Raw genomic sequence first — 22,942 nt, forward strand, 5'->3', positions numbered from 1 at the left:
ATGTTGGGCTACCATCTCCACCATCCATCTTCATAACTCTTTTTTTTCTTGTAAAACTGAAACTCCGTACCCATTAAACAGTAACTCCACGTCCCTCACTCCTGCCAGCCTCTGCGAACTACCATTCTACTTTGTGTCTGTGGTTTCGACCACCCTCAGTACCTTACGTAGGCAGAATCACACCGTGTTTTGTGACTGGCTTATTTCACTTAGTATAATATCTTCAAGATTCATCCATGTTGCAGCATATTTCAAAGTTTCCTTTCTTTTTTAAGGCTGGATACTAGTCCATTTTATGTGTACGCCACATTTTGTTTATCTGTTCATCCACCTGTGGACATTTGGGTTGCTTCCATGTATTAGCTATCGTGAGCAATGCTGCTGTGAACATGGATGTACAGTACCTCGGAATTGCTGGATCATGCAGTAATCTTATTTTTAATTTTGAGGAACTGCCATACTGTTTTCCTCAGTGGCTGTACCAACAGAATTAATTTCTCCACATCCTCACCAATACTTGTTATTTTCTTTTTTCTCTTTTCTTTTCCTTTTCTTTCCCCTTTCCCTTCACCATTCCTATTCCTTCCCTCCTTCCTTCCTTCCTTCCTTCAGTAGTAGCCACCCTGGTCTGTGTGAGGTGGAATTTTATTGTAGTTTTGATTTGCGTTTTCCTCGTGGTTAAGGATGTGGAGCATCTTTTGTGCTTATTGGTCATTTTTAGATCTTTGGAGAAATGCCTATTGAGAGAGACCCTTTGCTCAGTTTCGAATCTTCTTGTTGTTGTCATTAATTTTTAGGCGATCTCCATACATTCTGGATATTAATCCTTTATCACATAGGGATTTTCAAATTTCCTCCCATTCTGTGGGTTGCCTTTTCACTGTGTTGATACTATCTTTTGATCCATAAGAGTTTTCAGTTTTGGTGAAGTCCAATTTGTCTAGTTTTTATTGTTCCCTGTGCCTTTGGTGTCACATCCAAGAAATCATTGTTAAGTCCACTGTTGTAAAGTTTTGCTCTAATGTCTTTTAAATGCATATATGTAGGTCTCTATAATTTGCCAGTATTATACAAGTCATTTAAAACTTAATATTAGGTCAAAAAGAAAAACTTAATATGTTTTAGTAGCAGTATGGTTACTATGTTTATGGGAATGACGAAGGTTAGAAAATAAAGTGTTCTAAATAAAACTTTTTGGAAATGAAGTTAATTTATAAAATATAGAATAAATCTATCATTTCTGTCTGTTAACTAATAAATAGCTGGATTCTTTAAAAGCCACTGTGAATAGAAGTTCCAGTGATTTAGAAGCTTTGAGGAAAAATACTTCCCAACTAAAGAAGGATATTCATGAAGAAACAACAAGGTAAGAATGAGATATTTAAATATGTTTATAGTTTTTGACTACATCTAGAAAAATAAAATTTTTGTTAAATAACTATAAAATTGTAGTTACTATATTAAAAATATCCCAGGCTTTTCATCACATAAGCTTCAATGCAATATTTTTATAGCTTATTAAATATGTATTGGTAATAAAAAGGTTTATGGTAAAAGAAGCCTTCAAGTTATATGCAGAAAACATTGGACAAACTATCTCTAATTTGTTTGCATTAAATGCCTTTAGACATGTTTTCTATTTTTTCCTCATAAACCTTCTCTAGGTTATGCAAAATTAAAAATCATAATGAGATTGCCAAGAAAAAATTAAAGGCGATAACTGAGAAAACTATGTCAGCAGAAGAGAAAGCTACCAGTTTGGAAGATATACTAAAGGAGGAAGACAGAAGTGTGAAGGTAAAGTCTAGTTTCAGTTAAAAAACATCACAGTGAATTTAGCAGCAGTGAGTTAGACTCTCGAGATCCGCAGAGCAGTCTTTTAAGAGGCGCTGCTTTTCCGTGTGATCACGTTTGTAATCAGCATCCTCGGTCCTCTTTTTATTGTCTCTGAGGCTCTTGGTGACCTGCTCTCTCAAGCTTCTAATTTTCCATTTGCTCTGCTTTCAGCATTAAATTTGATGTTGTCTTTTCAAGGTAGCCCCTGTACCTTAGAGTCCATGCCCTCTGAATGCCTACTGCGTCCGTGTCCCTGCTTGTCATCAATGTATGTATATTCTTATATTGAAAATGTACCTCGAAAAGGTGCCCTTGTTTTACAACTGATTTCTATATAATTATCATTTTTTGTGTGGTCAAATTCCCCCTAATGGTCTACATTCACTACCTGTATTTTTTCATCATCTGCTACTACTCTCTCTTAAAGTCTGGCTTATTTGTCAGTAATCGGGCTCCTAAATGCTATCACTTTCCTAACTCTGCTAGCAACCCCTCCCTTCTTGGCATATTGGTAGCATTGAAGCCAATGCTGAGAAACTGGAAAAGATTGGGTCACCATTTCTTCTTTAAAAATTTCAAAGTAACTCGTGTGACCTGACGCTGTCGGCACTACTTCTTGCTTTTAACCTTTTTGCTGTTGTTGTTGTAGGGGACACAGAGGGGCAGCTGAAGAGGGTGGCAAAGTCTCCCATTTGCTGAGGTTTATTTTGAGGATGGTTTCACTTCTGTTTGGATAGAATCAGCTTCCACAGTGTCTTGCTATGTGTTTAAAATTTCTGGGTAGTGAACTCATGCTGCAGTCTTGACTTTGGAGGTGTTTGAGTCCCATATTATTTTTTAAGTTATTTTTACCCCCGAAGAGCATTAATTTCTGTAGCACATGAGATGGGAGCACTCACAGTTTTAGAACTTATGAGAAATCTGTAAAAACTGGGAAATTCATGTGAAATAGATTTTGTGGTGACAGAATGAAGAACTAATAACATTTCTGAAGAAATTAGCTGAATTAAAAAAATAAGATTGCAGTATTTGTATTAAATGTGCTCTAGCAGGATTGGATTCATAATCTTGATTTTTGGAGCTGCTAGATTATACTTGTTTGTTTGGAAAAAACCCAACCCTATATATTTTGAGATGTACTGTGTTACTTACCACTAAGCACTGACTTGAAAACTCTCCTAGGTACTCATTGAGAAGGTATTAAACCCAATGCAAATTGTCTATTATATGAAAAAGTAATGTATTTCATTTGATCATATCAGATTATATTTCTTGATTTGTGAATTCTTAAATGTGCCAGTCACAGATGTCTGTTGCTTTATATTGAGGTTCATTGGTTGCTAAGGGAAAATATGCTAATCTGGGTATAAGAGCACAGAGGGAAATTATTTCAACATTTTAAAATTATGACTTTCAATACATCTTGTAACGGTAGATCTGTGTGAAGCCTAGAATTCATTTGTTGTGAAGCTTTGGGGGCAAGACAGAGCTGCCCGCTAAGAAAGGAGCAGTGGAGTGGGCATTGGTTTCTACTGCCTGTAGGGCTGCCTGAGGAAGGAGGCAGCTGGAAGCATGTGGGGGTAGGACGTGGTGCCCGTGCTGTGTCGCAAGAAATGATAGTTCGATTTTCCAGAATTTTGCAACTTAGCTGCTAAACATAGCTACTATTAAACATTAAATTATATAGACACAATTCACTAAATTATATTAAAAACAAAAGTAATAAATACTCAGCACTCAGCACTTCCAAATTATTTTACTACTACCTATGCTTTAAATGTTACTTAAGATTATGTTGTAAAATGGAAATGCTGCATAATGGTCTACTACTGTGTTTCTCTTCCTAACTCTGCATTTAGTTGGAATCATTTTAGTAGTTTGAAATTGGGTATAGCGGGAGTATTTACACTATTAAAATCAACCTCTCCCCACTAATCTCTCATCCACTGGAAAGCTGGTGGTTAAACACTTAGCTGCTCACCACTGGATATCGACCTAAAGAATGTAGAGATTAGTGATGTGATTTCTTTCCTGTAACACCCTTAAGAAACTTCAGTAAACTTTGTGAACCTATAGGCTGTGTATACCCAGTATATTTTCTTTTCTAAGGAAACCAGTGGAATGGCCAAGCTCTAAGTCCAAGGTGAGGTAGAAATAAGATGACAGATTAAGGAACATGATACAGGAAGAGAAATATCTATTCCAGTCTACTAGAATAGACTACAGGAAATGTTGGCGATTTGTTGAAATTGTGGGGAGGCCTTTATCTCTCTAGGGCAAAAATGTTAGGGTTCATTATGAGCCCCTAAATTATATTGTTTATAGAATAAAACATTTTAAGGAATTGTAATTTCACTAATCACTATTATTCTTATCATCAGGAAGTGGGAGTTCAATTGAACTTAGTGAAAGACGTGCTATTTAAGAAAGTTCAGGAATTACAAACTGAGGCGACAAAAGAAAGAGCTGTCATATCAGAAATTGAAGGAACCCGTTCCTCTCTAAAGAACCTCAACCGTCAGTTACATAAACTGGATTTTGAAACTTTGAAGCAGCAAGAAATTATGTACAGTCAGGTAGATGTTACTCATATGAATACCTTTCATCCTGATTTGTTATAGTTATAATCATAAGATACTGCAGTGTTCTGAGAAAACAAAGATTTCTAAGCACTCTTGGTGGAATAGATAGATATTGAAGATGAGATGTCACATTATATCAATAGTAGGGTGAGGAAGCCTTAAATACTATTTTTTCTTGATCTGAAATAAACAAGTAAGAGGATAGACAACTCTAGTGAGGGAGAACCATGCCTTAAAAGAACCTGGGCCAACTGAACGCAGAATGCAAAGTAAAATGAAAAAAGTTAGACATCTGAAGCCTAGAAAAACTGTGTGTTGGTTCTTAGTTCTCAGTGCAGGCTTGGGCTTCCCCTCCCCACCCTTAGACTAATAGGTTAAAAAGTATTTTTCATTTTTTCCTTATTTATTCTATTTATATGATCTGTCTCATTAATTTCTTAATGTTCTCTCTCTCCACATCTTAATCTTCTCATCTATTACAATTTTAGTTTCTCAAAATTATAGATGCTACAGTATAATTTAAAAAATAATTCATTAGAAGTTTTGAGACTTTTTTGGCTAACAATTTAAGACTATATCATCTTTTGCATCCCTTAAAAATAAACTCTAAAAAATTCATGTCCACATATATGCAGTGGATTTACTGAGGCTCTATCATGGTGGTATGATAAATAGTTATACAACTTTGTTATATTTTCAAATTGCTTATATGTCACTATCCCTTACCCTGGTTGTTGAAGAATAGGTTGCTCTTTTTCTCTTTAGGGTAAGAAGGATTTTTATCCTAAATTATTGAAGGTTTAAAGTGTGTGGTAACACTGAGGCCAACTCATGAGAAACTCTTTACTGTGTTTATATAGAAATGGTTTGCACCATTTGTTTCTCTTTACTAACTTATTTTTTAAAACTGTAATAGGATTTTCATATTCAACAAATGGAACGCCGAATGTCACGGTTAAAGGGAGAAATTAATTCAGAAGAAAAACAAGCTCTTGAAGCAAAAATTGTTGAACTTAAAAAGATGTTGGAGGAGAAAAAATCTACATTTGGCCTTTTGGAAACACAGATCAAGAAGCTTCATGTAACTTATCCAAAACATTCTTATGCTTAAGATATGCTAGTCATTAGTCATCCTATTTTAAGAGAACATGTTCCTAAGACTTTACTTTGGATAGCTGCTTGCCAAGCTACCCACGTACATAACAAATGTATGAGCTGATTGATACATATATGTTTCTATCCTGATTGTGAAAATGTAACATTACCATTGATTATGCATTTATGATGTGCTATATATATCATATGCGTTTAGTATTTTATTGTATTTAATTCTTATAAACATTTTGTGAGGAAGTTACTATTACTTGTTTTGCAGATTAAGTAACTTGCCATGGTTACGTAGCTAGTACAATACATGGGAGCTAGGATTTGATCCCTGGTTCAAGCAACTTCAAAATACTGTTAGTGATTTAAAACATTGATAAATCCCAGTTTTCTTTTTTTTCCACCCTCCCAGTTTTCTATTATGCATCTGCCATGATAACTTGCTTACCCTTTATGTATGAAATAATCTATAAAAGAAGATGCTCTTTTATGGGCCATCTATTGTTGTTATTCAAATATTTGCTTAGTAACAAATTTCAGATAACTTGATTTTATTAATAAGGTGAAGATATTCTTTTTAAAATATATTTTCTTGAGTATGCTATTACAGTTGTCTCATTCCCCCCCCTTTATTTCCCTCTGCCCTGCATACCCCCTCCCATCCACATTCCCCCACTTTAGTTCATGTCCATGGGTCATATATATAAGTTCTTTGGCTTCTACATTTCCCATACTATTCTTAACCTCCCCCTGTTTATTTTCTGTCTACCATCTATGCTACTTATTCTCTGTACCTTTTCCCTTCTCTCCTCCTCCCACTCCCCTGTTGCTAACCCTTCATGTGATCTCCATTTCTGTGGTTCTGTTCCTGTTCTCATTGTTTGCTTAGTTTGCTTTTGTTTTAGGTGTGGTTGTTAATAACTGTGAGTTTGCTGTCTTTTTACTGTTTATATTTTTTATCTTCTTTTTCTTAGATAAATCCCTTAACATTTCATATAATAAAGGCTTGGTGATGATGAACTCCTTTAACTTGACCTTATCTGAGAAGCACTTTATCTGCCCTTCCATTCTAAATGAGAGCTTTGCTGGATAGAATAATCTTGGATGTAGGTTCTTGCCTTTCATGACTTAGAATACTTCTTTCCAGCCTCTTCTTGTCTGTAAGGTCTCTGTTGAGAAATCAGCTGACAGTCTTATGGAAACTCCTTTGTGGGTAACTGTCTCCTTTTCTCTTGCTGCTTTTAAGACTCTCACTTTATCTTTCATCTTGGATAATGTAATTATGATGTACCTTGGGGTGTCCTCCTTGGGTCCAACTTCTTTAAGACTCTCTGAGCTTCCTGGACTTCCTGGAAGTCTATTTCCTTTGCCAGACTGGGGAAGTTCTCTTCATTATTTGTTCAAGTAAGTTTTCTATTTGTTGCTCTTTCTCCTCTCCTTCTGGCATCCCTATAATTCAGGTGTTGAAACATTTAAAGATGTCTTGGAGGTTCCTAAGCCTCTCCTCATATTTTTGAATTCTTGTTTCTTCATTCTGTTCTGGTTGAATGTTTCTTTCTTCCTTCTGGACCATGGCATTGATTTGAGTCCCACTTTTCTTCCAATCACTATTGGTTCCCTGGCATTTTCCTTCATTTCACTTAGTGTAGCCTTCATTTTTTCATCTAATTTGAGACCAAATTCAACTCATTCTGTGAGCATCCTGATTACCAGTGTTTTGAACTGTGCAGCTGATAGGTTGGCTATCTCTTCATTGCTTAGTTGTATTTTTTCTGGAACTTTGATCTGTTCTTTTGTTTGGCCATTTTTTTTTATTTTTGGTATGGACATATCTGTTAAGTAGTAAGAGGTAGAGCCTTAGGTGTTCACCAGGGCAGGGCAGCCCAGTGGCTGTGTTGTGACACTGTATGTGGGGGAGAGGTGGGAGAGGGAACAATAGCGCTTGCTCATCTCTCTGCCAGATTTCAGTCCCTTCCCACGTGGAAAGTGGGTCTTTCTGGTGCTGATTCCTGGGTGGGTGTACTTGTGTACATTCTAGCACCCTGTGGGTCTCTCCAGTAAACTCTCCTATGAGGCTGGGAGTTTCTCCTCCTGCTGGTGCCTCAACCCCCACAGGTGTGTTCAAGCAGAGGTTTGAGGCTTTATTTCCCCTCACTGGAACCCTGGGTTGTGCAGTCCCTCCTGCTCCCCAGTTGTTCCTCCAGGTTTATGAGCACATGAATGTGGGACCGCCTGTTCCACAATCTGCTGCCTCACTGGGTCTGCCAGCCGCCACCTTGCCGTGAATCCTCTCTTCCCAGCTGCCTGCCTCTGCCCTTCCTACAGGTCTAGATGGGTGTTTCTTTTTTAACTCCTTGGTTGTCAGACTTCCATACAGTTTGATTTTCTGGCAGTTCTGGTTGTTTTTTGTCTTTAAATTTGTTGTTCTTTTTTTGGTTGTGGGAGGAGGCACAGTGTTTCTATCTATGCCTCCATCTTGGCTGGAAGTCTCAAACATTATTCTCGAGGTGAAAACTATTCTTAATATTTAGGTATATTAAATATTTATGGCAATATAAAAACCCATGTTAGGGGAACCTATCTAATATAATACTTATGTTAAAGTTTAACTGAAGAGTAAGAGTGAAGGAGTGAGAGCATGGGCTTGAATGGATGAGAATTCAGAATAGTTTAAATGTTTTCTTAAGCAGCTGGGAAGGACTAGTGATGAGTGTCCTCTAGTGGCTGTGAGAAGAATCACCCTGAACTCCTTTAGGTGCCAACAAAGGAGAAAGGGAGTTGGTAACTTTTTAACATCAAAACAGATTTTATTTTATGATGACAAAATTTTGGTTTGCAGTAGCCTAATGAAATATAATTTTAATGGTTTCCTTGGTTTAGTAGAAAAGAGCACATGTTTTGGAAACAGCATGAATTAGGTTTGAATGTTAAGGTTATACCACTGATGTTTTAACTTTTCTGAGCTGTAGTTTACTCATCTATTAAATGGGAAAAAATTAATATTATTTTAGGGAATTTGGAAGAATTAGAAGCAATTTATATCTTAATACAGTGCTTTTTAGCAGGTACTCAGTACATGGTATTGTTTTAATTATACAGAGTATGAGAATACTAATACTACAGAAACATAAGAAGGCAAGCTGGTACCTGAACATGTTTCTTGACCCTTGTGCCTACATTGCTGTGGGACCATCTGCTGGTCTCCCTTTATCTCTCCTGGGGCTCTGTCCATTATATAGTGGGTTAGTACTATGCCTATCCTAACTCTGGGTTTAATAGAGAGATAAACAAATAAAAGTGAATTTTTATAAGATATGGAAGCTAATCACCCTTCTAATGAAGGTTGCTCTCAATAGCAGTATCAGATTATAAAGTCATTCTGCATTCCCTCTCCCATGTCACTCCATGTCCTATTTTGCATAATGGAAATTAATTTCTTGCAGTTGAAATTCACCTTAAATTTAATTTTTTTGTTCTTAAAGTTAGTTTTATAAAATTACATGTTGATGCAAAATTCCTCTTCTTGCTGTCTTGCTGCAGTCTTGGGTCTTAGTACTCCAGAGACATGCAGGCAATGAGACAGACAGAGGAGGGAAGGAGGAGGGTGGAGAGGAAGTGAGAAAGAAAAAGAGAGACAGAGAGGTGGGGAGAAAGAGAGAGAGGGGGAGAACGAGTGCTGACAAGAGTGCCAGATCTTAAAACTAGAAAGTTTTTGCTTTAGGTACCCAGAGGGGCTAAGAGCACAAATTTTGTTCTGGGTTCAGGGTGGATACAAACTGGTATAAAGCTAGAAAACTGTTATCTATGTATGTATGACCCATTTATGCATCCTGTGGAGTTAGATCTTTCATTTTTCTGTCCAGCAATATATGATTTAATAATAGTGAACGATACATGAGCTTTCAAATGCTTTGCCAGTAGCTTCTTTGATCCTCACAACACCCTTAGGAAGCAGGTACTGTTATCATCTGATCCCAGAGCTTGCACTGTTAGCCAAGACCATATTCCTTTTCATACAGTTAATGTTGTCACTTTCTGGGACTTGGGTTGAATCAAACAATGACCTCTAGAAGGTGAACCATGTATTGAACCAAAGCTTGGGCTCCCTCCTCTAATTTTTCTCCATAAATGGTGATCATCTAAAAATTCAGGTTGAATAATAACCATATATACTTAAACTAAATTCCAAACATCAGTTGATGATAAAATGAAAAAAATTATGTGAATATCCATGTATATTGTATTAGAGATGTTAGAGCATGAAGAACAAGGTTTTTAAAAATCTGATTATTATATTTAATGGAGCAAGTAACTTAATGTAAGATGTTTAATAGTATATGTTTAATATTGTTATTTAAAATTATATTTATATACCTTTTTGCCTTTTTACAGAATGATCTTTACTTTATCAAGAAGTCAAACAGTAAAAACGGTGATGAAAAACAGTCCCTCACGAACAAAATGAATGAACTAAACCTTTTCAATGATAGATCTGAGAAAGAACTCAATAAAGTTAAAGCTTCTAAACAGGTACAGTAAAATCCTATTGTATACAATATTAAAAACCTCATGTTTTCATGCTAATTATAGAAAAATTTAAAAATATGGCAAATTATAAAGAACACAAGTCACTGAAGTTACTGTACACAGATAAACAGTATAAAAGTATATTATTTCTTTTGAGTCTTAAAGAATATTGGCTATATATAATATTTAAAATTGATTAATATATTGTACATTTTCAAAATATTATGTATCCTTAAAATATTTTTGAGTTTTCTTACAGTCTATTGCATAAAGTCACTGTAATTTATTCAGCCACCTCCTATTTTTGGATGTGTTTGTTTCCAATGTTTGACGATTCCAATAGTATTATGTTCTATGCACATACAACATTGCACAGTTGTTCAATTAGTTCCTTAAAATAAATCTCTCATTCTATAATTAAAGTTCAAAAAAATGAATATTTTCAGTGTCTTAACACTATTTTTAAGCCAAATTGCCTTTGAGAGGGTTAAATCAAAGTAGCAGTGTGCAGGCATTCTGTTTTACTCACCACCCCAAAGCTGGATCTTATAGTTTGTAAAACTGTTGTCAGTGTTATGGTCCAACATGGTATCTCACTGTTTCAGTCTGCATTTTAAAAATTGGTGACATTTTGAAACACTTTATGTTTAAATATTACATAAAATCTAAAATATTTATGTTTAAATAAAAATGTTTAAAACATTTTTGATTATACTGTGTTCCATAATTTTTCTTTTTGGATTTCTAGTTTATGTTCTTGGCCCATATTTCCATGAGGAAGTTTATATTTTTAAATTGCTTGGCAAAAGATCTTCATATGTAAAAACATTAACTGTTATCATAAATAGTGCCAATATTTTTCCATTTGTCTTTAAATTTTTATTCAGCTTTTTAGTACAGGGTCCGACACAAATAATAGCCCTTTTTTATTACAAAATGTTTTTTAAAAGATTCTATTTACTTTTAGACAAAGGGTAAGTGAGAAAGAGAGGGAGAGAAACATCAGTGTGTGCTTGCCTCTTGTACACCCCTTACTGGGACTCTGGCCCACAACCCAGGCATGTGCCCTGACTGGGAATGGCGACTCTTTGGTTTGCAGGCAGGCACTCAATTCACTGAGCCACACCAGCCAGGCCCAGAATCTTTTATTACAAAATTGTAAGCATGTAATTCTGTAACATAATAATATCACACTCAAGCACACCATATGAAATTTTTAGTGAAATGTTCAAATTGCTGTCCATCTTGTGTGAGATAGTCATGTACCCTACCAACCACACTGAAGCAAGCCTTACTTCTGGAAGATCCTGTATATAAAACTTCAATTTTAATGTGTTTTTCCACTACCATTTATCCCCCTTATTCCTCCCTCAACCCTGCAACCAGCACACTCTTGTCTGTGTCCATGAGTCCTTTTCCCCCCATCCTTCCACCCCTTAACCCACTCCCATAGCTATAATCCTGTTTTCTATGAGTCTGTCTCTATTTTGCTTGTTAGTTCAATTTGTTCATTAGATTCCACATCTGAGTGAAATCGTATGGTATTTGTCTTTCTCAGACAGGCTTATTTCACTTAGCGTAATGTTCTCCAGGTCCATTCATGCTATCACAAAGGGTAAAATTTTCTTCTTCTTTATGGCCAAGTAGTACTCCATTGTGTAAAGGTGCCATAGTTGTTTTATCCACTCATCTACTGATGGACAGTTGGGCTGCTTCCATATCTTGGCAATTGTAAATAACACTGGAGTGAACATAGGGGTGCTTTTGTACTTTCAAATTAGTTGTTTTTTTTAATGTATTCCCAGAAGTGGAATCACTGAGTCATAAGGCAGTCACAGTTTTAATTTTTTGAGGTATCTCTATACTGTTTTCCACAGTGGCTGCATCAATCTGCATTCCCAACAGAAGTGCAAAGGAGTTCCCCTTTCTCCACATCCTCATCACCACTTGTTGTTTGTTGATGTGTTGATGATACCATTCTGACAGGTGTGAGATGACATCTCATTGTGGTTTTAATTTGCATTTCTCTGATGATTAGCGACATTGAGCACCTTTTCATATGTCTATGAAAAGACATGAAAGACATACATTTTTGCGTATGTCCTCTTTGGAGAAGTGTCTATTCACATCCTTTGCCAACTTTTTTTTTTTAAAGATTTTATTTATTTATCTTTAGAGGGGAAGGGAAGGAGAGAGGGAGAGAAACATCAATGTATGTTTGCCTTTCTCGCGTCCCCTGCTGGGAGTTGGCCTGCAGGGAACTGGCCTGCAACCCAGGGATGTGCCCTGACTGAGAATCGAACCTCGATCGTCTGAGTCACAGGCCCGCGCTCAATCCACTGAGCTACACCAGCCAGGGCCTTTGCCAACTTTTTATGCAGATTGCTTGCTTTTTTGGTCTTGATTTTATAAGTTCATTATAAATGTGTATACTAACCCCTTATCAGATGTATAGGAGAATATGTTCTCACATCCAGTGGGTTGTCTTTTTATTTTGTTGATGGTTTCCTTTGCTGTGAAACAACTTTTTAGTTTGATATAGTCACATTTGTTAATTTTGTCTTTTGTTTCCCTTGCCTGAGGAGATATAGCACAGAAAAATATTGTTACAGTGTCTGAGACTTTATTGCCTATATTTTCTTCTAGAAGTTCATGGTTCTAGATCTAACATTTAAGTCTTTGATTCCTTTTGCATTTATTCTTGTGTGTGGTGTAAAAAAGTAGTCTGGTTTCATTTTTCTGCACATATCTATCCAATTTTCCTCAAGCCATTTATTGAATAAATTATCTTTCACCCATTTTATGTGCTTGCTTTGTCTGTCTAATATTAATTGACTATAAAGGTGTGAGTTTATTTCTGGACTCTCTATTCTGTTCCATTGATATAGGTGTCTGCTTATGCCAAGACCATGCTATTTAATTACTATGGCCTTATAGTACAGTTTGATGTCAGGTAATGTGATTCCTCCAACTTTGTTCTTCTTTCTCAGAATGGCTATTATATTGTGGGGTCTTTTGTGGTTCCATATAATTTTTTGAAAAATTTGTTCCAGTTCTGTGAAATACATCACTGATATCTTGCTAGGAATTGTGTTGAATCTAGATTGCTTTGGGTAGCATGAACATTTTAATGATGTTAATTCTTCATATTCATGAACATGATATGTGCTTCCACTTATTTGTATCTTCCTCAATTTCTTTCTTCAGTGTCTTTATAATTTTCCAAGTGCAAGTCTTTTACATCCTTGGTTAGATTTATTCCTAGGTATTTTATTTTTTTAAAGATTTTATTTATTTTTAGAGCAAGGAGAAGGAAGAAAGGGAGGGAGAGAAACATCAATGTATGGTTGCCTCTTGTGTACCACCCCCACGGGGGATCTTGCCTGCAACCCAGCCATGTGCCCTGACCAGGTATCGAACCAGTGACCCTTTGGTTCACAGGCTGGTGCTCAACCCATTGAGTCACATCAACCAGGGTGGTATTTTATTCTTTTTGAAGCAATTGTGAATGTGATTTTTTTAAAAAGTTCCCTTTCTGATGGTTCATTATTTGCATATAAAAATGCAGCAGATTTCTGGATATTTCTTTTGTATCCTGCTACTTTACTGAATTTATTTCTCAGTTCTAGTAGTTTATTAGTGAAATATTTAAAGTTCTCTATTTACAGTATAATGTCATCTGCAAATAAAGACAGCTTTACTTCCTTCTTTCCAATTTGGATGCCTTTTATTTCTTCTTCTTATCTGATTGCTATGGTTTGGACTTCTAGTACTATGCTAAATAAGAGAGGTGAAAGCAGACATCCCTGTCTTATTCCCAGTCTTAAGGGGAACACTCATAGTGTTTGCCCATTGAGTATGATGCTGGCAGTGGGTTTGTAATATATATGGTGTGTTACACTGTATATTACAAATATAATTTTTGCAAATATAATATATGGTGTGGTACACCATATATCACAAATATAATATAATAAATATAATATTTAGGTGTGCTCTCCCTATTCCCACTTTACTGAGAGTTTTTATCATAAACAGATGCTGGATTTTATTAAATGCTTTTTATGCATCTATTGATTGGATTATGTGGTTCTTATCTTTCATTTTGTTTATGTGGTATATCACATTTATTGATTTGTGAATGTTGTACCAACCTTGCATTCCCAGAATAAATCCCACTTGATCCTGGTGTATGATCTTTCTGATGTATTGCTCTATGAGTTTTACTAATACTTTGTTGAGGATTTTAGCATCTATATCCATCAGGGATATTTGCCTACAGTTTTCATTTTTTGTAGTGTCTTTATCTGGTTTTGGAATTAGGATAATGCTGGCCTCATAAAATAAGCTTGGGAGTCTTCCCTTCTCTTGAATTTTTTGAAATACTTCACAATAGAAACTTTTAAAACATCAAACATTTAAGTGCTTTTCCTCTAATTTCAGTGCTTAGAAAGTTCTTTGTCACACTAAAAATCAAACAAGTGTTTGCTCTTTCTAGTATCTACATTGGTTTTTTTCTCTTGCATTGTTTTTTTCACTCATCTAGAATTTATTTTTGATGCATATGAAATGTAGGGATACAATGTTTTCTGCAGCTGTGGAAAACTATATTTTTGAACTAGTAAAATCTTGTATTCTGTACTGTTTGTTTCTGGAATTTTTATTCTGAAAATTATCTATGTAATCTTTACCAGTTTTCTACTCACGACAGAATTGCGTTAAAATAATTTATACACACAGTATTTTATGAGATTTAGCTAGAATATAAAAATGCTCATTTATAGGGACTTACACATTTTCAGGATATTTTAAGTTTTCACTTTTTTAAAAGCAAAACTTGAATTTGAGATTGAATTATAATAAAAGACTTAGAATAGCCACAAATTGTTTTTTATTTTTTAATAAATGAAAAGGAAAGAATGGAAAAGAAAAAAAAACACCCAAAATCATGACTCAGCAATCTAAATTTAACCCTAGTTATTATATCTTGGCCAATGGTCAAAGTAGAAATTGTTATATTTTCAAGTATGCCTTATGTAGCAGTAATAAAGAAAAATATTTTGCTTAGGTATAAAAATAATTATTTCAACATTTAACAATGTTGTTATGTTGACAGGATTTGATGATAGAAGACAATCTTTTAAAACTTCAAGTTAAACGTACTCGTGAAATGCTTCACAGTAAAGCAGAAGAAGTTCTTTCTCTGGAAAAAAGAAAACAGCAATTACACACAGCAATGGAGGAACGAACTGAAGAAATTAAGGTTCACAAAACAATGCTTGCATCACAAATAAGATTTGCTGACCAAGAACGGCAAAACATAAGGTAATAAGTAGAATTTTCACAGACTGCTAATGAATTTTGAAGAGATCAGGATGAGGTCAGAAGAACTGACTCCTCCCTCCACCACTTTGGTTGTCCATCTTCTACTTAATTATCCGAAAAGCCTTTTACTACAATACGTGGGATGTATTTTAGCCATAAATCTATGCTTTTTCCTCTCTTTCCTTTGGCTAACTCCTCATTCTTTAGATTCTCCCTTTTACATTAAGACCATTAATTCCCTTGGAACTGATTTTTTTCTATGGTTTGTGTAAGGGTTCATTAACATGTTTTCCGGTATGGATACCTAGTAACTGTTTAAGTAAAATTTCCCTAGAGATTTGGCGTATCTTTTATAAGATTTATTCTGTCTGCATGTTAAATTTTTTAATATTACTGTCAGTGTTATCTTGCTGGTATGTAAAAATACAGTTGATTCCTGTATATTAAGTATCTAGCAACCTTGCTTAAACTCGTATTAACTCTAGTAATTGAGCTAGATGGTAATTTCCATGTATTTTACTCAGTCCTTTGCAAATAACAGTTTTTTGTCTTCCTTTTCAGTCTGTGTAGCTTTGCTTTCCCTTGCACCACTGCCCTGCTGTCTGGCCCCCAGTTCACTGCTGACTAGCAGTGCTGACTGCAGGCGCCCTTGTCTTGTTCCTGGAATCAGGGGGAAACTTTTCGTAGCTTAATCATTAGATATGAAGTTTACTGTGGTGAACTTTTTTGAGCTGCTCTTTGTAATATTAAGGGCACTTCCACATATTTTCATTCTTTGTCTAGAGATTGTTTTATCTGAAGTCGATGTTGAATTTTATTATATGCTTTTTCTGCATTCACTGATATATAGCTTCATCAATCAGTTAATATAATTAAATGTACTGATTGATTTTTCAAAGTTAAAACACCTTATGTTTCTGGAAAAAATGTAGCTTGTCTGTCACATATTGTATTTTGAATACATCTGGTTTTGGGGGGTAATGTTTTTTGTAATTTTTCATCTATGCTTTCAATTCTTTTTCTACAGCCCTTGCAAGTTATAAGGCTATTATAGTTATGTCTACTTCTGTAAAATGATTTTTCTGTATTTCTTATTTTTCTGTACTCTGGATAAGTTTGTAATAGGATTTTTTTTCAAAGACCTCACCAATGAAGCCACTGGAGGCTTGGAGCCTTGTGTGGAGGTTGGTTCATTTTATTTGTTGTTGTTGATTTTGTACTTCTTCTTGAATCAGTTTTGGTAAATTATATATTTTCCTAGGAAAATTTTTCCATTTCCTCTAACTTTCAAAGTTACTGCCATAAAGTTGTTCATGATATTTTGTTTCATAGCTGCAATGTTTCTAGTATTTCATTCCTAATTTGAGTTATATCTTTTTGGGGGTGGGATGAGTCTCACAGATAATGAATTTTATTGCTCTTTAAAAAAACCAAATCTTGATTTTTTTCCTATTTTGAATTTATTTTCTATTTTGTCAATTGTTGCTCTCACATTTATTATTTTTCCTTCTATTTTATGGGCTTATTTTGATTTCCTTTTTCTAACTTCTTAAGATAGATGCTTAGCTAATTAATTTTCAAATTTAAAGGCTAAAATAATCCCCTTTATTACCTAGCTGCATCCCACACAATTTTCTGTAATTTTCTGATACTAAATGTTGTAGGTTTTGCAGGCCATATGGTCCCCGTTGCAACAACTTAATTCTGCCATTGTAGAGGAAAAGCAAGCATAGATGATATGCAAATAAATGAGCACTGATGGCTGTGTTCCAAAAAAACTTTACAGACACTGGAATTTGAATTTCATAGAATTTTCATTTTTCATGAAGTATAATTAAAATTGTTTCAACCATTTTGCATTTTAAAATGTACAAGCCATTCTTTGCCCATGAGCTGTACATCAACAGGAGTCAGGCAGACACCCAGCTCCTTACTGTGGAGCAATAATATTCCACTGTGTGCATCAGTCCTGATTGATTTGCACATTCACCTGTGGCAAACATTTGAATTGTTTCCAGTTTTTGGCTATTACAGATAAAGCTGCTATGAACATTTGTGTTCTTGGCATGAGCATCTCATTTCTTTTCTCTTGGGTAAATATCTAGAAGTGGAATATATGGGTCACAAGGTAGGTATTTTTGTCTTTCCGTTATTTTCATTGATTTCATTCAGTTTTGTTTTTCTCTTTTATTGTTTGGAGCATACATATTCTAATTATTTTGTTGGTTATTCTTAAAAAAAGAACTTTAATCTTCCTATATTTCTGTGAATACTTGAAGATTAATTTGATTCTATTATTTTCCCTTTCCAAAATAGGTTGACTTTTAGCATTTTTTATTGCTGCCTTTCCTATCTCCATCTTTCATGCATTGTTGAAATCACTCATTATCACTTCAGGTATTGTTCTTCATGTTATGTCTCTATTTTTAAAAGAGGCATTTTTTTTACAACTTGCTTTGAACTGTTCAGCAAATTGCCCCCTGATTATTTCAATCTAGCTATATATTTTACTTTGTTTCTTGGTTGAATATTCTTTTGTGTATCCTTTGTCATCCTATTTTCTTGGATTTCCATTTAATTTCTCTGGAGTATGTTCCGAATTTGTTTTCTATTATTGCTGTTTTCTGAAATTGGAGTCTTTGCATGTTTAAAGCATACAGTAGAATAAATATGTTCTACTCCTTATTTGAATTAGTTGAATTTTGAAAGCATTGTTTCATATTCTTCTAGATTATAGTGTTGTTTACAAGAGGTTTGATTTCAGGCTAATTTATTTTATTTTGTAGGAAAGCTGGTTTTTGTTTTCTTTCTGGAGACATGGGACAATCTTTTTATCTTGGGATTTTAGAGTTTTCCTTATGAATCCGGGTGTTCGATCTTTTTTCATTTTTCTTGTTTGACCCTTTGTGAGCTATTTCAATTACTTCTTTGAAGTCTTTCTTTAGGTCAGGGAAATACTTTGCTATTACTTCTTTTAAAAATAGTATATTTATTTTCAGAGAGGAGAAGGGAGGGAGAATGAGAGGGAAACATCAATGTGTGGTTACCTCTCACATGGCCCTCACTGGGGACCTGGCCTGCAACCCAGGCATGTGCCCTGATTGGGATTCAAACCAGCAACCCTTTGTTTGGTTCACAGGTCAGTGCCCAATCCACTGAGCCACACCAGCCAGAGCCTTTGCTATTACTTCTTTTTTTTTTTTCCACACGCCTTACGCTATTCAACTATTTGTTGCTTATTTTTAGTGGATATTGGTTTTCTTAGATCAGCCTTTACTTCCAGATTCCTCCATTTTTCTCTAAGTTTTCTATTCTTTTTACTCCACTTTTAAAAATATCTTCATTTTCTCTTTCCCTATCCTCTTTTCTGTTTCCCCCTTGTTCCCTCCTTCTCCATATCTCTAATTTCATCTTTTTCTTCACTAGTTATATAAATGTCTAATGCTATGTTGCACACCTGAACCTAATATATTTTATATCAACTAGAATTAAAAATAAATAAGTGAAATTTAAAAGGGCAAGTTATTTGCAAATTTGTTCCTTCATCGGTCCTTTTCATGGCAGTCCATTCTTGTTTAATGGGTGTTTTTGGATGAAATATCCTCTCCTCTTTCAGAGGATACTAATTAGAATACTCTGAAAGTTCTCTTCTGTCCAGTGTATTATCTTTGTTTCTCATAGTGTCTATTGTCATTGTTCATTTTGTTCTTTTTAGTCATGCTGTTTACTTTCCATAAATGTCTAATGGTCCTAGGCTTTCTGTTATATGTATTTAAAATTGCTTAGTTAATAATCACAGTGATGGAGTTAGTAATCTGTTATCAGTTTCTTCTGCATTTAGGAAGATCTCTTCCTCCAGCAGGTTTCTGCTCTATGGGAGGCTGCCTGTAGGTTCTGGTCTAGTCCCTAAAGAGGCTCTTTTTGGGCAGTGAACACATTATTTCATTCCTGCATAGAACCGCCTTTCTTTCTTAATTAACCTCCACTTTTGTGGAGGTCTAGAATGACATCATGCTCTTTTTTCTCCTTCCAGCTCCGACATACAATGCTAGCACTCTGGTAGTCAGGGGGCGGGGCGGGGCAGTTATTAGATCACAGGTAATTCCTGACAACATTTCTGTATACTTTGAAGGGAGTGGCCCAGATATTCTCTGGGCAATTATTTTCTTAATTACCTTGATAATAGCTTCAGAGATCACTTTTGCTCTTTTTATTTATTTCTGAGTTTGGATTTTCTCCAGACTTCTTTGCTGAAAAATGGCTCCTATTTCTGCATTAATCTGTGTGTATCTCTGTTTTTCCTGTCAGTAGAATCTAGTATCCAGTTTGTTTTCAATTTTTTCATGAATTCATGAAAAAATTTTATCTTTCTTATTTCCAGAGCTGTGATTTTTTTTCTTTTAGTCTTTTCTATTTTAGGAAGGAGGAGAAATACATTTTGCTCAGCTAACTATCTTAAGCTGGAGGAACAAACATTGTCTTTTATAATCACATAAAGGATGTATGAATATTTTCTGACGAAACAACAGTGCTATTTAAAAACAAGCAAAACTGTAACTTTTGATATTAATATGTCTTAGCATCAACTTTCTTTAGCGGTGGGAAAACTGGTAGGTTGAAGATTCCTTTTCACCATGGTCGGAGGGTTCACTTTCATGCAGTCGTAGCAGGCAAATGCATCACCCTCTCTGTTGCCATGAATATATTGGCATTATTAGTATTGTTATAAAATAAGTTAAAAAAGAGTTCATAAAATATACATTTACTGGAATAAAGAGAAAAACTTCACCACCAGATTTAAGAATGTAAACTATGAGTTTCTCATGTTTCTGCATGCCTGGCAAGGAGAGACACTAACTGTCCTGTTGTAGACTATTTTTTTAATTGTAGAAAAACACATAACATTAAACAACTCCCCCCTTTTCCCTCCCTACAGCCCTCGGTAATCACCACTCCTTCTGTTTGTGACTACTTTAGATACGTCATACAAGTGGAATTATACAATACTTGTCTTTTTTTGGGGGGACTGGCTTATTTTACTTAGCATAATGTCCTCAAGGTTCACTCATGTAACATGTGACATTTACTTTTTAAGGCTGAATAATATTTCACTGTATGCATATACCGCATTGTATCTGTTCGTCTGTCTCTGGATATCGGGGGTGCCTTCACCTGCCTATTGTGAACAACGCTGCTGTGGACACTGCTGTGCAGACATCGCTTCAGGAACCTCTTTCTGTTCTCTCGGGTGCACACCCACAAGTGCGGTTGCTGGGTCATACAGTAGTTCTGTTTTTAATGTTTTGTTTTCCATCGTGGCTGTACCATTTTACAGTCCCACCAGCAGTGCTTAGGGGTTTCATTTTTTCGCATTCTTGCTAATACCTTATTTTTTGTTTCCTTGATAGTAACCTTCCTACTGAGTTGAGGTGGTATCTCATTGTGGTTTTGATTTGCATTAAAATTAGATTATCGTTTAAAAGATGTTTGCATAGTGAACAGCCTCAGAATCCAGAGGTTATGATTATCTCCCTCTGGAGCAAAACTTAGGTATGCTTGCTTATTTTCCATAATAAAATATTCAGATTACCTAGGCTTGAGGTTGCTCAGTTGTGCAGCATTCCCTTGAGCCCCTCCTCACCAGCATGGTAATTTGGGAGCAAGAGGAACCAATGTAAACAGGAAACTCTTTTCCTCTGACCCAGCAATCTCTGTCTTCATCCAGCATCCACAAAAGTGTGGCAGGCTAACTAGTTACCTTTCAAACAGGGTGAAATCTGAGGCCTTTCACACTGAATTATAAAACTGAGAAGTGAGAACATATTTAATCTCAGTACAGTAGTAACACAAACACAGATGTCTCCTTTAAGAACACTATAGTCCTTTTAAAAAAGTATGTGTTTTCCAGTGCTTTTTTTTTCTTCCCATATTAGTGCTGAGTTTCATGAGCGGCTAAGTAAAATTGATAAACTGAAGAATAGATATGAAATTCTTACTGTTGTTATGCTGCCCCCTGAAGGAGAAGAGGAGAACACACAGACCTATTATGTGATAAAGGTACTCTTAATCGATTTACAGTTGTGATAGAGTGAAGTATCCTTTCTTCATTAACAACCAAAGTAGCATTTTTTTTTTTGCCATGAAATTTCAAACTTTATAGCACTTTCATAGCTATTGCACTTAACTGGGGCCCTAAAACATGAGCTGCTGATGGAAATAGTAAAGCACTGTTAGTTTTATCTACCTCCGGTCTGTGAGGTCAGAGGTCTGTGCTACCCTTTGACACTTTTTTTGACCGTCTTTGTGTCCTGTTCACAATCTCTTTTACCCTGAGCTGTACTACTACTCAGGGTACATGTCACATCTCTTCAGCACCTCAGGCTCAAAGCTTTTACTTGGCTATAGACACCCTCTCGACCTTACCACCACCTGGAGTCACACCACTTCTGAAATCTCACATCCATTGCAGTCCTGGTGTGGCAGATACTGAGAGAGGAAGAGAGACTGTCCCTTTGCCTTCGTATTAGGTGGGAGGCAACTGAGCAGGTGCGTCTGTCCCATTCTTTCTGGTATTTGGGAACTGCCTACCATCTCATGGTTATCTTCACCTAGAAACCCATTCGGAAAATTTAGAAGTGATTAGGAATTAGGATGTGACTCCCTTCCTGAGTGTATTTCTCTCTTCATGTAAAAAATACCCTGAACAGGTGTGCTTTCCTTTACAGAGAAGTCAAGGAAGTTACTCAAAACACCACAAGGAGGAAGGGAAATGGTGACTCACTCATTCTTCCTGTCTCATACATGCATAGGAGCAGGCAGATCTCCCAGTTCTCACCCTGAGAGACTGGCCCTTGGGGAGGTGTCCTTCTGCCTTGTATTACATAATCTGCCACGTTTCTTACTCTGGTACTTGAGGTGCTCCTAACACATGCCAAGTGAGACACCCTGCCACTTTGCCTCAGGACATTCTACCTGACCTGTATGAGAAATGAGTCCCAGCTGTCAAACCCTTTTTATAACTCATCAGCCTGCAGTACCTCAGGGTTCTGCCCAATATTAACAGGACTTCCTCTTTTCAGGGTCTGAGGGTTCCCCAGGGGTGAGAGGTAGGCTCTGGTTTGTAAAGCACTGGGAAGTTGGATGTTGCAGGTCCTGCTGAGTTTCTCTACCAAGGGCTGCGCTGAGTTACCCAAGAGCACTAGTGTTAGAGTAATCTGTGTCCCTATTTGGATTCTATCACTGACTATCTAGGTAGGTGACCTTGAATAAGTTATTTAACCACTTGGAGCCGTAGTTGCCTCACTTGCAAAATGAGGATAATAATTACTTTTAAGAGTGAGAAACAATATATAAGGTCTTAAGACAGTGTGTGAGACAAAATGAGCCCTCGATGTTAGGTATCATAGTTATTGTTATGATTACTACTACGAATCCAATTCTCAGGAAAACAGACACATTTTATAAGGAAGAGTATTCCTCTTGCTCACAGAGAAGGTGCTCAATAAATGCCAGTATATTAAATGAACCAAGGCTGTCCTACACATCTCTATTTCCTGACATCACACTTC

General features: G+C 35.8%; 1 protein-coding gene across 1 annotated transcript in view; it reads left to right on the forward strand.

Moving 5' to 3' along the window:
* Window positions 1–22,942, forward strand: part of CCDC39 (coiled-coil domain 39 molecular ruler complex subunit) — a 47,125-nt gene that overhangs the window by 16,373 nt on the left and 7,810 nt on the right. The window contains exons 8-14 of the mRNA XM_037027654.1: window positions 1,263–1,366; window positions 1,665–1,797; window positions 4,218–4,412; window positions 5,335–5,499; window positions 9,915–10,052; window positions 15,166–15,374; window positions 21,308–21,431. Of these exons, the coding sequence (XP_036883549.1) occupies window positions 1,263–1,366; window positions 1,665–1,797; window positions 4,218–4,412; window positions 5,335–5,499; window positions 9,915–10,052; window positions 15,166–15,374; window positions 21,308–21,431 (1,068 nt within the window). The remainder of the gene's footprint in view (window positions 1–1,262; window positions 1,367–1,664; window positions 1,798–4,217; window positions 4,413–5,334; window positions 5,500–9,914; window positions 10,053–15,165; window positions 15,375–21,307; window positions 21,432–22,942) is intronic.

The sequence above is a fragment of the Sturnira hondurensis genome, unplaced genomic scaffold (genome assembly GCF_014824575.4).
Source record: "Sturnira hondurensis isolate 20B ecotype Veracruz unplaced genomic scaffold, ASM1482457v3 Scaffold0019216, whole genome shotgun sequence".
Lineage (NCBI taxonomy): Eukaryota > Metazoa > Chordata > Mammalia > Chiroptera > Phyllostomidae > Sturnira > Sturnira hondurensis.